Source organism: Aquarana catesbeiana, linkage group LG03 (genome assembly GCF_042186555.1).
Source record: "Aquarana catesbeiana isolate 2022-GZ linkage group LG03, ASM4218655v1, whole genome shotgun sequence".
In the NCBI taxonomy this organism is placed as follows: domain Eukaryota; kingdom Metazoa; phylum Chordata; class Amphibia; order Anura; family Ranidae; genus Aquarana; species Aquarana catesbeiana.
In genome coordinates, this window is record NC_133326.1 from 667,649,976 (window position 1) to 667,666,538 (window position 16,563).

Below are 16,563 nucleotides of genomic sequence, written 5' to 3' on the forward strand. Positions count from 1 at the left end.
GTAAATAAGTATTTATTTATGTTATTGTCAGCTCCATCTAGTGGCCATAATGTGGTATTTTCCTGATTCATGCTACTCTTTACAAATCATTAATACTCAATCTAGTAAGAAAATAGCCAAAGGACATGTGACGTTGTACCTGTTTGCACAGATTACAGAGTGTTAGACTGTCCAAAACCTCTTATACAACCCTACATTATTGGATATTGTTATTATTGTTATTGGATATTGTTATTATGGGTAATTGTGTGTTGGTTTATCAAATTATTGTTGTTCATGTACAATGTCTCTTGGGGAGTGGCAGGGTACTGTGGAAAAGTTTTAGGCAATAATGTAACATAAGAATGTTTTCAGAAATAGAAGTGTTAATGGTTTAATTTTATCAATTAACAAAACTGAAAGTAAATGAACTGAAGAGAAATCCAAATCAAAACAATATTTAGTGTGACCACCCTTTACCTTTAAAAAAGAATCAATTCTTCTAGGTACACTTGTACACAATTTTTGAAGGTACTTGGTAGGTAGGTTGTTGCAAACATCTTGGAGAACTAACCACAAGTCTTCTGAGGATGTAGGCATCTCAAATCCTTCTGTCTCTTCATGTAATCCCAGACAGACTCCATGTTGTTGAGATCAGGGCTCTGTGGGGGACAAACCATCACTTTCAGGACTCCTTGTTCTTTACACTGAAGATACTTCTTAACGATATTGGTTGCATGTTTGGAGTGGTTGTCCTGCTGCAGAATAATTGTGGGGCCAATCACATGCCTCCCAGATGGTATAGCATGATGGATAACTATCTGCCTGTATTTCTTATGCCACGTACACACGAGCGGACTTCTCGTCGGACTGAACTCCGACGGTCATTCCGACGGAGTTCCGCTGAAACGGACTTGCCTACACACGATCACACCAAAGTCCGTTCGTTTAGAACGCCATGACATATGATGATACTAGAAAAAGGAAGTTCAATAGTCAGTAGCCAATAGCTGCCCTTGCGTTGTTCTTGGCCGTCGGACTAGCATACAGACGAGAGGTTTTCCCGATAGGAGTCCATCGGAAAGATTTGAAACATGTTCTATTTCTAGGTCCGTCAGAATTTTCAAAAGGGAAGGTCCGATGAAGCCCACACACGATCGGAATGTCCGACGGAATGGTTCCGTTGGACCTTTTCTGCCGGAAAGTCCGGTCGTGTGTACGCGGCATTAGGATTGAGGACACCATTGATCCTGACCAAATCTCCAACTCCATTTGCAGAAATACAGCCCCAGACTTGCAAGGAACCTCCATCATGCTTTACTGTTGCCTGTGGAAACTAATTATTGTACCGCTCTCCAGCCCTTCGCCAACAAACTGCCTCTTACTACAGCCAGATATTTCAGATTTTGACTCCAGAGCACCTGCTGATATTTTTCTGCACCCAGTTCCTATATTTTCCTGCATTGTTGAGTCCCTTACCTTTCTTTTCACGTTGGATGTATGGCTTTCTTCCATGAAGACCACTTCTGGCTAGACTTCTCCAGACAGTAGATGGATGTACCTGGGTCCTATGGGTTTCTGCTAATTCTGTGCTGATGGCACTGCTTGACATGTTCTGGTGTTGAAGGCATGATGTGTCTTTCATCTGTTGCATTAAGTTTCCTTAGCTGACCACCGTGTCTACGGTCCTCAACATTGGATAGCACAGTGGCTAAGTGGTTAGCACTGGCAGCAGTAGGGGCATTATTTCAAGTCTCAACCATATTGCTACCTGCCTGGAGTTATCATGGTCTCCCAGTAAAAGGCATGGTGGTAAGTAATGGGCTCCTTTCTAAATTGCCCCTAGTATGTGTATGTATGCATGTGAGTTAGGGGTCTTGAATTGTAAACTCTTGAAGGCAGGGACTGATGTGAGGGTACAATCTATAAGTAAAGCACTGGGTAAATTGTCAGTTCTATATAAATATCTGTAAAAATGAATTAAAGGGAGAGTTAGTCAGCAAAACAGAGGAAAAAAGATATAAGAGAACTGTAACATAAAAATGGATCTCTGTTGGAGTCCCAGGTAGCCCTAAAACATGGGGTGCTACAGAAGTAGGAAAGTTAAGCTTAATTCCCTTTTTCCTCCTGCTATGCTTCATTAGTGGTCCTCACTTATGATCTACACTATGTGCATAAGACAACACCTGGGTTTTGGGTTGAGATCTGGAGGCATGCATGGGCTCTGCTAAGTGCCCCCCATGCAACCCATATTTTTAGCATTTCCTTCAAAGTCAGAACCTTATTCTTCAAAGTCCATGTAACCACCGGCCAGTCTTCTCCTTACTTCTTGTAAATGTGACAAAACAACATTTAAGGGTACACACCCTCAGCAGCAGGAGGGTCTTTTCAATCCCCCCACCCCACTCCCCAAAAAAAAACTCTCCTGTCGTTCCTGTTGATAGGAAATTGGGAAAATCTCTTGTAGGCAGACTGGGAGTGATGAAGAGACTTTTCTTTAGGCTGGAATTTTACTTTAAAATCAAGATCATGCTGCAAAATCGGATTGGGGGTTCCTAACAGTGTGAACAAAAAATTGACTTTATCATTTTGCTTTTGAGTTTTATTTTTTCTGGTAATATGGGAAAAACACCTCAAAGTTTTTTTTTTTGTCTTGCAGATGGAAAGGATCTACAGAGCCCTAAATAGATTCATAAAAATCCAGTTAATATCTTTCAGGTATGAGAACTTATGTGTGTACCAAATACTATATAGAGGTATATTTATTTTCCTGCTCTCAAATAAACCCTTTGGCCTCATTCACAGGGGGAAATTACATCCGTGCCCCGTGCAGGGCTGTGTTTACCACACGAGGGCGCACAGTCTCATTCATGTCCTAATACGACATCCATGTGTGTGTGGCTGTTGTCCCCAAATTCACCCTTGGTGCATTCAGGACCATGCACCCACACAATACTTTGGGAGAAGCCTCTGTATCTGTGTAGCCGATGAGTACCAATTGACAATAATAGGACTGGTGGAACAGGAATGCACACAACACCTGTGCATCCCCGTGCCACATGGCCGTGCATGGGACATGGATGTAATTGCCCCATGTCAACTAGGCCTTCAAGTAAAAGGTTCACCACTTGAACCCAAGGCCTTTTCTGGCACTTTTTTGTTTACATTATTTTTTTTTTTGCTAGAAAATTTCTTAGAACCCCCAAACGTGAAATATTTTTTTGAAACAGAGGCTCTAAAGAATAAATTGGTAAGTGTTACAATTTTTTTTGTCACACTGTATTTGTACAGCGGTTTTTCAAATGCAATTTTTTGGGATAAAATACACTTTTTTCAATTTTAATAGAAAAAAAACTAAAAAATAATATAGAATTTTCTGAAAAAATATAAAAGATGATGTTACGCAGAGTAAATGGATACCAAACATGTCACGCTTTAAAATTGGGCATCAGCGACAAACTATGTAAATTTTACTATCCATAGGTGATGTTTTAAAGGTCTTTACAGGTTACTACTTTAGATTTACAGAGGAGATCTGGTGCTAGAATTACTGCCCATGATCTGACATTCATACTGATACCTCACATGTGTGGGACAATTGCTGTTTGTGCGTGTGCTGGACCGACGGGCGCTTTAGCCTTTGCACGCCAACAGGGGGGGGGGGCACTTAATTTTTTTTTCTAATGATCGATTTATTCATTTTTTATTCTTACACTGTTGCTTTTAAAAAATTATTTTTATTGTTGTCACAAGGAATCACTTGTGACAGCAATAGGCATGTGACAACAAGTACTCTTTATGGAGGGATCTGGGGTCTAGAAGACCCCAGATCCCTCCTCTGCCCTCTAGGGGCAGTCTAGGGGAAAACTCAGGGCCAATTCACACTGACTTTCACTAAAATGTATGGAAAACGCATGTACATTTCCACCCATTTTAGTTGCATTTTAATGTGCAATGAAGTTCGCTGACATACGCTTTGATGTCCGTTGACATGGATGTGCACAGCATTATGGTGTGATAAAGACACATTGGAAATTGTTGTTTTTCAGATGTCCTTCCATTTGTATTTCTGCCTGTACCCCTGTTGCAGATCTTCCCTCACTTCCTGTCTGGCAAATTCATTGTCAACGGGACATTTCACTATAATGTGTAAAAAATTCTGACTACACTTGCAGATAAATGAAATAAGTAAATTAAATACCGTGGAAAAAAAATTATATCAACAATTCTTTAATCACCATATAAATTTCATAAACATGAAATGAATAAACATCACATGAAAATTAATCAAAATTGTCGACAAATATATAAAAAGCAACAAGTCCATAATAAAATAAACCAAAAATGTCAATTGTGTCCAATCTTTAAATCTTTTTTGCCAAAGATATAAACAACACACTTAGATTTTCAAAGTGTCTACCTGATACGAGGGATAAAAGCGTATAAACTTTCAGAGCTCTGTTGGCTCTATCCCTGTGAGCGGACAGGCTGTGTGAGATGACGTCACTCCAATAAGGCTTCACCCTACGTGTTTCGATGTAATGTCATCATCAGGGGCTTTAGATGTTTATACACTGTTATCGTTAGGCTGCTTTCACACTGAGGTGCCCCGCTAGCAGCTGAATAGCGCCGCTAAAACGACAGTAAAGCACCGCTAAAAATAGCAGCACTTTACCGCCAATGCCCCAGTGTGAAAGCACCCTTAGTGTTGGGTAAACACTTTGAAAATGTAATGCCCTGTACACACGGGCGGACTTTTCAACCAGACTGGTCCGACGGACCGAATCCGGCGGACAATCCAACTGTGTGTGGGCTCCATCGGACCTGCAGCAGACTTTTTCGGTCAAAAATCTGACGGACTTTAGATTTGAAACATGTTTCAAATCTTTCCGATGGACTCGAGTCTGGTCGAAAAATCCGCTCGTCTGTACGCTAGACCGACGGATGAAAACCCACGCTAGGGCAGCTATTGGCTACCGGCTATCAACTTCCCTATTTTAGTCCGTCCGTCATCATGTACGAATCCGTCGGACTTTGGTGTTATCGTGTGTAGGCAAGTCCGTTCGTTCAAAAGTCTGTCGGAAGTCCGTCAAAAGTCCGTCGAAAGTCCGTCGAAAGTCCGTTGGAAAGTCTGTCGGACCAGTCCGGTCGAAAAGTCCGCCCATGTGTACGCGGCCTTAGAGTTTAAAAGCTCTTCATATTCCCATGATCAAGCTGTCAATCTTTAAAAAAACTTTTACAGTATTGACATGTAATGACCTAACTTTCTCAGTCATTTCATGTATATTACTTCTTGTAACTTTGTTATTACTTTTGTCATTATTCTAGCTCTGGAAGTGTTATTGTGAACCATGAAGTCAGTACAGAAGTCCCTTTCAATAATTATATAGAAGAGAGAGCCAACTTTTCACAAGATGTGGAATATGTTTTACGTAATACAGAATACAGCAAATGCGCATACAATACATCAATGGATCATGGTAAACATGCCTTCCTTTCTTTATTTTTTCCTTGCTTATCTATCTATCTATCTATCTATCTATCTATCTATCTATCTATCTATCTATCTATCTATCTATCTATCTATCTATCTATCCAGTGCCAGCCCATCCATTAGTGGCACAATCCATGCGGCCGGCCCCTAATCTACATGTAGGGCGCAGTACGCATGGATTCCAATGTTTTTTTTTTTTAGAAGCACACAATTAGAGCCGGAGGCACCCCGAGCCCACCCATTTGAGTGACATTAGCAAATTAATATTCGCTAATGTTTTCCTGTTTCTCCTCCTGGCCAATCAGGAAGCAGGTCCTGAGTACCGTTTGGGTCCTAAGACCCGATTGGGCACGAGTCCTAACTCCTGATTGGCTGGGAGGAGAATCGACCGCGTCGGGATTCAGGAGGAGACACGGGGCAGTGCTTTAAAGAATGCATAATCCAGTTGCACTTATCCTTAAACCTTAGATCTTAAACCAAAGCCCATATTGTCCCTTGATACTAGAAAGTACACTATTCTATCATTTCATAAGCAAAGTAGAAACCTAGAACCGACTACCTACCTGAAAATCAACAGTACCTAAATGTAAGCACACCTGGAATAAACAAAATATGTCATCTGGGACAATTCTGATATTTCTCGTATATACTGTATGTAAAAATCAGCACTTTTGGCTAGAAAATAACTTAGAACCTCTAAACATTACATATTTTCTGAAACCAAGGGCCCTGGAGAATGAAATGGTGACTGTTTCAATTCATTTGGCGCACAATATTTGTAAAAATAATTTTTTTTAACCACTTCAGCTCCAGATTTACCCCCCTTCCTGACCAGGTCATTTTTTGCAATACGGCACTGTGTTACTTTAGCTGACAATTGCGCGGTCATGCAGAACTGTACCCAAATAAAATTGATGTCCTTTTTTTTCCACAAATAGAGCTCTCTTTTGGTGGTATTTGATCACCTCTGCATTTTTTATTTTTGTGCTACAAACAAAAAAAGAACGACAATTTTTTAAAATTATTTTAAACAATTACAAAATATTTTAAATATTATTACTTTCTGCTATAACACATATCCAGTAAAAAAATGTAAAAAATCTAGTGGAAGGCATGGATCGGTGTTCCTGCTTTGCAGGAACACAGGATCCATGCATTCTGTATTAATTGTGTACAGAGCAATCAGCGGGTGCCGGCGGACATCTGGTCTGCAAGACCCGCTGATCAGCCCCCACTGTGTAGATTCACAGCGGGAGCGAGCTGGCGGCTGCTGGAAGTGCAGGGTCACGAATATACAGTATACGTGATCCTGCGCAGCGTGTCCGCCCTGTAGAAGTAGAAGAGCCATAGGGCGGTCTGCGAGTGGTTAATGAATTTTAGTGCACGCAAACACAATAAAATATATCTGATAAAATATAAAAGACGATGTTACTAGTAAATAGATACCTAACATATCACATGGAAAGGCGACAAACTACGGGTACATTAAATTATCCATAGGCAAAGATTTAAAAGACTTTACAGGTTACCAGTTTATGGTTCCACAGAAGGTCTGGCAGTAGAATTATTGCTGTCACTCTGATGTTCACAGCGATAGATCACATATGTGGTGATAACACCATTTACATACTGTATGCGGGGGGATAGGGTGCTTTTCATTTTTATTATTATACTATTTATTTTTTCACATCAACTTTATTGCTATCACAAAGGATGAGCACGTTCTCTTGATCCCAAGTAAACTAAGTTGTCTTTTATCTTAATGTTAACATTTTTGTTAAAAGGGTCCGGTCCCTTGACCCCTTTCTAGGTTGTTTCTATACCAGCTATGAATTTTTTGTCTGTCCGGGAGCTTGTGTTTGCTACCCTTGATCACTGGTATGTGTTGGGAATGGGAAAGTGGCATTGAGTGTGGTGGATCACCACATGTGTCTACATACCTGGAAGTACTGGGTATTTCCTTTAGCTCTTGGTGGGGGGAGTCAAAAAAAGTGAACTTACTGTTGAGATTTTAGGCTTAAAACAAACCAGTTGCCTTGCCTTGAATGGGTAAAATTGCTTTAGGGCCGCTTCACACCAGAATGCGGTACAGGAAAAGCGAATTCCGTGTACGTTTCCTACAACGTGCTCGAAATGCACTTTGATCTGTTGCGGGTGCCAATGAAATGTTCATGGTGCCACAAATGCAGATCACAAATGCAGTGCATGTGTGAGCACCAGATTGCATTGTCCCGCATTTTTGAAAAGTAGTGTATGCACTACTTTTATTGCGTTCTGGGGTGATTTGAAGCCAGCTCAAATAATTGGGCTTCCAAGTCGCACCACATGGGAACGGGCAGGAATCGCACAGGATGCGATTTAGGTGTGAATCGGGCCTTCATATTAGACTAAAAATTGATGAATCTTTTTTACCTGGATATACTATGGAGTTGTACCATCTAAAACGGGGGAACAAAGCTCTCCTTAAAATGAATCAAATATAAACATTTTATCTTTAACTGTCTTTTATTAGAATTTTGCAAATAGAATAGTAACAGTCTAGGAATATAAACCAGGATGGGTCCAGAGAAAAGATAAAAGTGATGCGTGTAGATCATCCTAATATACAACAATCAAGACTTCAAATAGTTGGATCACACGTCAACCTTAAAATTAAAGTAGCATTCAAAAATGACATACAATAAGGAAATTTAATTGGATTAGCAGTGAAGGACATAGGTTCCTTAACATGCAAACAAATGACCTACGTACACATAGTAGTGTTGAAAATGACGTTGATGAACCAATATTAATTGTCAAACTGTAATCGCATGAAAAGGGGGATCCACAACTGCCTTCTGGGAAATTGCTGAGTTATTAAATAGTATTGCTCTGCCAAAACAAGGGTTCAGCCTACCAACATTTCCCAGGGAGGTGGGCATAAGAGTCAACCCACCTAGCCTACATGAGGCCAACTGTTAGCTTTTCAAGAGAAAAAGATAAAAAGCTTAGGAAGGGAGAGTAAGAAAAGAAAAAAGATATAAAGAGATCTCTGCAGCAGACACCAAACAATGGAAGCTACCCAACAGTATTAGACCGAATTCCCAAGCTCTAAATTTGATTACATTAGACATGTGAGATTAGTTTCATTTCGAATAAATATTCTGACAAATTTTTCATTAATCGAGATTTCAGATATATCCAAATCCACAAATTGAAGTACAAACAAATTTTACCAAATTCTCTGAATAACGAAACAAAATTTGTACGAATTTCCAAAATTCAGATTGAAATTCGACTCAAATTTTACATTGAATTCCATTAGAATTCGAACTGTAAGCATATTGTTGAAATCAAAGACTGTGTGTGTTATTAGTGTACCATTTCAAAATAATGCTGTTTATCTGGTATGGATTTTAAGGGGAACCCCGCACCAAAATGTAAAAAAAAAATGGCTTGGGGGTCCCCCCAAAAATCCATACATGACCTTTATCTGAGCATGCAACCTGGCAGGCCACAGGAAAAGAGGGGGGGGATAACAGAGCGCCCCCCCCTGAACCGTACCAGGCCACATGCCTTCAACATGGGGCGGGTGCTGTGGAGTAGCCCCCCAAAACACAGTGTCACCATGTTGATGGGGACAAGGGCCTCATCCCCACAAACCTTGCCTGGTGGTTGTGGAGGTCTGCGGGCAGGGGGCTTATCGGAATCTGGAAGCCCCCTTTAACAAGGGGACCCCCAGATCCCGACCTCCCCCCCTGTGTGAAATGATAACAGGGTACAAATGTACCCCTACCATTTCACAAAAAAAGTGTGAAAATGGTAAAAATGACATGACACGGCTTGGGACAAGTTTTTTGTTAAAAAATAAAAAAATAAATATGTCCCATGAAGTCCATTCATCTTCTTCTCTAGCTCCGCTGGACCGAACCCCCCCCCCCTGCACCCCCCAAGTATGAAATTTAAAGGAATATTTCACTTTTATTGTTTCACTTTAAGCATTACTAAAATCACTGCTCTTGAAAAAACGACCGTTTTTAAAACTTATTTTTGCATTGATACATGTCCCCTGCGGCAGGACCCAGGTCCCCAAACACTTTTTATGACAATACCATGCATATAAGCCTTAAAAATTAGCACTTTTGATTTCTCCTATAAACTTTTAAAGGCTGTTCTGCGGCTTTCGAATTTGCCACAAACACCCCTAATTGTTCACTATTCAGCGAACAGGCGAACACCCGATGTTCGAGTCGAACTTACGTTCGACTCGAACATCGGGCTCATCCCTTATTATTAATACAAACAAGATCAATGTGTATAAATAACAATCAGTTGTTTGGTTACTCGGCTGCTGCATTCGAATTAAAATAAAATCTAAAATCTTTCATTCAAAGTTTATCGATTCAAACGTTTCAAATCGAGAACAAATCGGTAATTTCAAAGAAAATTTGAAAAATACATAGAACAAATTCCGAATACGAATCCCCAATACGAATCTTAATAACTTGTATAAGGAATCTAAACGAACAAAATCCATTTTTTGTCATGCACATGTCTAGGTCACGTTGCTTTTGTTTGGTATAAATAATTCTGAACACATCATTAGTCATGATCCAGTTTATTTTATGCTTTACTAAAAGTGGAGGAACCATAGACCATCAACATCTAGTTATAGCTATTCTAGATGTTGAGAATATACCTGGGAAGGCTGTCCATAAGGTTTAGGACCCCAAACTCACTCTTCCATGTCTTTATGAACCTTGCTATGTGCACTGGTGTGCAGTCATGTTGGAACAGGAAGGGGTCATTCCCAAACTTGGGAGCATGAAATTGTCCAAAATGTCTTGGTATGCTGACACCTTAAAAGTTCCCTTCACTGGAACTAAGGGGCCAAGCCCAACCCCTGAAAAACAACCCCACACCATAATCCCCCCTCCACCAAATGATTTGGACCAGTGTACAAAGCAAGGTCCATAAAGACATGGATGAGCGAGTTTGGGGTGGAGGAACCTGATAGAACACCTTCGGGAGCGCAGTCTACGAGCCAGGCCTTTTTGTCCAACATCAGTGCCTGACCTCACAAATTCACTTCTGGAAGAATGGTCAAACATTCTCATAGACACACTCCTAAACCTTGTGGACAGCCTTCCCAGAAGAGTTGAAGTTGTTGTAGCTGCAAAGGGTGGGCCAACTCAATATTGAACCCTACAGACTAAGACTGGGATGCCATTCAAGTTCATGTGCATGTAAAGGTAGGTGTCCCAATACTTTTGACACTATAGTGTATATGTAGGGATGAGCTTGAACATCGGGTGTTCGCCCGTTCGCCGAACAGCAACTATTATGGGGCGTTCACAGGAAATTTGAGCACTACGGAATGCCCCATAATGCACTGGGAGATCGCAGTGCATTGCTGTATGATGATTGGCCAAAGCATGCACCTAACCTGCATGCTTTTGCCAATCACAGCACGCTCTGCTGAGAGAGCCATAATTGGCCATATATATACTCTGCATTTAGCGTAGACTATATATTCAGTGTATAGTCTATATTCAGTCAATGCAGACAGTGTAGTTTATATAACACAGTGTATTGAAGTAGTTAAGGGGAACCCTGTTCCAAGATAAAAACAGATGGCGTGGGGGTCCCCCCCAAAATCCATACCAGGCCCTTCAGGTCTGGTATGGATTTTAAGGGGAACCCCGTGCAAAAATGTAAAAAAAAAAAAGGGGGTCCACCCCAAAATCCTTACCAGACCCTTATCTGAGCATACAACCTGGCTGGCCACAGGAAAAGGGGGTGAGAGAGTGCCCCCCCTGAACCATACCAGGCCACATGCCCTCAACATGGGGTGGACATGTGGCCTGGTATGATTCAGGAGGGGGGACGCTCTCTCATCTCCCACCCTTTTCCTTCAGCTGCCAGGTTGCATGCTCGGATAAGGGTCTGGTACAGATTTTGGTGGGACCCCACGTCATTTTTAAAAAAGAGATTGGCGCGGGGTTCCCCTTAATATCCATACCAGACCCAAAGGGCCTGGTAATGGACTGGGGGGGGGGAACGTCATTTTTTTCAATTATTTTTTATGTATTTTCCCGGGATCTGGCAATACATTACTGCCGCAATTATAGCCGAATTACAGCAAGCATTTTTAAATGCCATTTTTTCCTTTAGAAATGTCATTTTGCATCAGTACTGTTATAAACATAGGAAAGATGCGCCCCTTTACAGGCAGACTAAGGGGACCCCCCCAGGCACGATATTTAAAGGAATATTTAATTTTTATTGTTTCACTTTAAGCATTATTAAAATCACTGCTCCTGAAAAACAGCCATTTTCAAAACTTTTTTTTGCATTGATACATGTCCACTGGGGCAGTACACGTTTTATGGCAATAACTTGCATATAAGCCTTTAAAATGAACACTTTTGATCTTTCATGTTCGTGTCCCATAGACTTTAACAGAGTTCGCATGTTCACATAAATTTTTTGTCTGTACGCATGTTCTAGTGCAAACCGAACCGAACAGGAATAAACCATTTGCGGAGCAAACTTGGTGATCCTGCTCAGAACTAAATATATCATAATATATATTCACAATTTACTTCCCCAAGTAATGTATTAATTGATATGGTTGCTCATCCTTACTGGTGGTGAACACTGTCAGTAAGACAGAAAGCACACTGGGTAACTCTGCTTGCAACTCGGAAGGATGCAGAACAGGGCTCAGTGCTGCAGGCTGTTCTGCCCCCACATCTCCATACAGCTGGTGATGATGTGAGATTTGTCAGCTCAACCCCCTCCTCCTCCTGCTCCATGCCCTCCTCTGCTGAATTGTCCTATGAACCTCAAGTACCCCCTAAGCATTCAAATGGCTATTCAATGAGTCAGGCTAAAAGGTGCCATGCAGTGCTTCAGCTGGTGTATCTAGGGGACAGGAACCACACTGGAGCAGAGATTCTTGCAGCTATGTAGGGACATACCCAGAGGTGGTTCACACCACACCAGCTGGAGCCAGGAATGGTGGTGTGTGATAATGGCACAAACCTCCTGTCCGCCCTTAGACAGGCAAAGTTGACACGTGCCATGCCTGGCACCTGTCCTCAATTTGGTGGTACAGCATTTTCTAAATAGGTACCCAGGGTTGGAAGATCTAGTAAGAAGCCAGAGGAGTCTGTAGCCATTTCAGGAGATCATAAAAAGCCAGTGCTCGGTTTGCTGAAATTCAGCGGGTATTCCACCTGCCCGTAAACCGCCTGATTTATGACATGCCCACCAGGTGGAACTCGACTTTGGCAATGCTGCAGCGGCTGCACATGCAGCAGAGGGCCGTCAACGAGTACCTGTGTGAGTATGGCACAACGTCAGGCTCAGGCCGGCTCGGCTTTTTTTCCCCATGCCAATGGCTGCTCATAAAGGATGCATGTACTGCACTGTCACCATTTGAGAAGGCCACAAGGATGGTGAGCCGTGACAATGCATGCATCAGTGACACAATCCCTGTTGTGTTCCTGCTAGAACAGACTCTGCATGGCATTATGGACAGGCCACTCGAGGAAGAGTAGCGGGACGAAGAGGAGGACTTCCTTTCCTTTCAAGGCCCACTTTATGCAGACACCATTGTTGCTATGCCACAGAACACACAAGAGGAGAGAGAGGAGGAGGAGGATTCTGGCAGTTTCTGGCAGTTTCAGAGGCATTGGAGCAAAGGAAGACATACGTTTTCCATCCCCAGAACCCTTGGGAGTAGAAAGTGGCTGGGAGGAGACAGTTCCAGATACTGTAATCCTCAGTGGCCCTGAGGAGTCTGCTTCTCATGCCTCCGCAAATTTGCGGTGCATGGGCTCCCTCATGTTTCAAAGCCTGTAAAAGGACTCAAGAATATGTGGCATAAAGGGAAAGGATCACTATTGGTTGGCAACCCTCCTTGACCACCATTATAAGGGGAAAGCCTCAGAACTCATCCCGTCCCCACAGAGAGTACAGAAGATGAAATCTCTTGAGCACACCTTAACAAGGAGCTTATCAAACGCTTTTCCCGACTCTGGTAGGTTACAGTGTCGTGGAAAATGTAGTTTTGAGGCTTCTGTTGGTCAAGAGAGGTCAAGAGAGGAGCGGTGGAGAAGATGGCTGCCTAAGTGATGCATTTCTGAATTTATTTAGTCCCTGCCGCCCAGGGTTGTCAGCTTCGACATCCTATTGAGCTGCTGGGTTGCCCTGCATGCGTGCTTTCCTAATGAGCATTTAGTGTTGCTGGAGGCTCTGTTACTGATATTAGAACGCATCTGTCCACAGACTCCCTGGACCATCTGACTTTTATCAAAATGAATCAGTCCTGTATTACCAGCAGCTATGAATCCCCTGATGCCAATGTCACCAATTAAGTGTTTTTGGGATGTGTAATCTCTGTAGGACTTCTAGGCTCCCTAGTGTTATGGGTGTGGATTTCATCTGGAAGAATGTTTTGGTGTAGGTTTCATGGGCACAATTAACACCCAAAGAACAATTGTTCCACACCTGTTTGACAGGGACTGTATCTTTTTTTCCGCTGCAGCAGATGGGGCAGAGATATTTGCCAGCTATAGTCTACAGCTGGTGGTGTGCTGCTGGCAGATGTGCTGCAAGGACCTGGGACACCCTGCGCTATACCATCATCCCAGTGGAGGCTGCTGAGAGGTCATGAGGTATAGCAGGGACAGACTGAGGTGAGTAAGGAGGAGGGACACATTTGTGCCCCTTTTGTGTGGTTTTTAGCTGCTCTTACCAACGACCTGAGTGGTGGGAGGTTAAAAGCCTTGTCAAGCATGTGGTATCCAAATGGTTGGTGTTTTTGCAACACTTGATGCTCTTGAGACAAAGTTTGCAAATAGCAACAGTGCAATCGGCTGCACATGTACTAAAAAAGGCAGAGACAGATGAGCTGTGGGAAGTGGGCTGGGAGATAACAGCTCCACAATGTGATGGAATAGGGTGGCTGCTCTCTACTCTTCCATGATACCTGCCTCATTGGGGTTACGACCTCACCCTCACTTTCCTCCTTTGCTCTATCCGGCACCCAAGTCAAGTCAGTGACCTCACCATCATCATCTCCTTCATCCTCATTACCACTGGAGACAACTTGGCAATACACTGCAACTGGGGGAACATGAATTTCAATTTGTGTACCAGTGTTCTCCCCTCTCTGTAGGCTCATGTTCCTGTCTTACTCAACCTCAGAGTCAGAACCAACATCTGAATTGAGTAATGGCTGTGCATCATCAAGGAGCAAGTGGCTGACACTGTGTTTAAATAAATCCGCTGACTCCTCCATGCCTGATGCTGGGGCTTTGGCAGGAATAGCTGTGGACAGGGAGGCAGGTTTTGCCATTATGGCAGCTGTAGGGGACTGCGCGCTAGTCTCTGCTTGGGTGACGGAGGATGAGGAGGATGAGGAGGATGAAGGCAGTTTAGTAAGCCAGTCCACCACCTCCTCTGTATGCTGTGGCTGGATAGCATGGGCAACATCACTCAACAGAGGACATGATGCCCTGCCTGAGGATTGACCACGTTGACCTTTGCCTGTGGACACATACGCTGCTGGCCCCCTTACAGTGCCATGAGAACTTCTACCTCTCCTTGTTGTCCTCCCAGATATGATGAGGGGAGTGAGGGGTGATTATTAACAAAATGTAATAAAGATGTGTAAATGTGTATATGGATACACTTTAATCAATGGAAAGTGGTGTTTGGTGCACTTTAATTTGAGTATTCACGACACAGACACACTCCACGGATACACTATAATATACTGCAATATACTGCATCAAACGTGCAGTAACACACAGAACTATATCGCAGTAAACTTGCAGTAACGCACAGAATTATATGGTGTTAAACTTACAGTAACGCACATAACTATATGGCGTTAAACTTGCAGTAATTGGCAATAACGCAATGAAATCTATGGAGTTAAACTTGCAATAACGCAATGAAATATACGAAGTTAAACTTGCAGTAACGGACAGAACTATATGGCGTTAAACTTGCAGCATCGCAATGAAATATACGGCATTAAGCTTGCAGTAATGCACATAACTATAGAGCGCTAACTTGCAGTAACGTACAGAACTATATGGTGTTAAACTTGCAGTAAATCACAGAACTATATGGCGTAAACTTGCAGTAACAAACAGAACTATATGGCATTAAACTTGCAGTAATGCAATGAAATATATGGTGTTAAACTTGCAGTAACCCAATGAAATATACAGCGTTAAACTTGCAGTAATGCACAGGAATATATGGCGTTAAACTTGCAGTAATGCACAGAACTATACGGCGTTAAACTTGCAGTAATGCACAGAACTACAGTATATGGCGTTAAACTTGCAATAACGCAATGAAATATATGACATTAAACTTGCAGTAATGCTCAGAACTATATGGTGTTAATCTTGCAGTAACGCAATGAAATATATGGTGTTAAACTTGCAGTAACGCAATGAAATATACAACATTAAATTTGCAGTATTGCACAGAACTATATGGCGTTAAACTTGCAGTAACGCACAGAACTATATGGCATTTAACTTGCAGTAACGCACAGAACTATATGGCGTTAAACTTGCAGTAACGCAATGAAATATACACTTGCAGTAACGCACAGAACTATATGGCGTTTAACTTGCAGTAAAGCAAAATATACTGTGTTAAACGGTCACTACACTCACACTGACTGAACTATCCCTACATTGACACTAATGTAAAGATGAATGGTGGTCACACTACACTCACAATGACTGAACTATCCCTACATTCACACTAATGTAAAGATGATTGGTGGTCACTACACTCACAATGACTGAACTATCCCTACATTGACAATATCCATGATTGGATACAATCATCATCACAGTGTCCAATCATGGCTCTGTGCTCTGATTGGGCGAAGCTTTCATTGCTTTAGCCAATCAGGGCTTTCATTGCACTGTGCGGCGGCACAGTGTATTGTGGTCATTCAGTGGGCCCAACAAACGGTCGAACAACCCTATAATTTGGTTGTTCAGAGAACTTTCGAACGGCCAATGTTTGGTCCGTACTCATGCTCGGGCCGAACCGTTCGCCCATCCTTA

General features: G+C 42.2%; 1 protein-coding gene across 1 annotated transcript in view; it reads left to right on the forward strand.

Moving 5' to 3' along the window:
• LOC141134078 (uncharacterized) overlaps positions 1 to 16,563 on the forward strand; it is a 53,147-nt gene that overhangs the window by 20,555 nt on the left and 16,029 nt on the right. The window contains exons 6-7 of the mRNA XM_073623665.1: positions 2,639 to 2,697; positions 5,308 to 5,459. Coding sequence (XP_073479766.1) covers positions 2,639 to 2,697; positions 5,308 to 5,459 — 211 coding nt within the window. The remainder of the gene's footprint in view (positions 1 to 2,638; positions 2,698 to 5,307; positions 5,460 to 16,563) is intronic.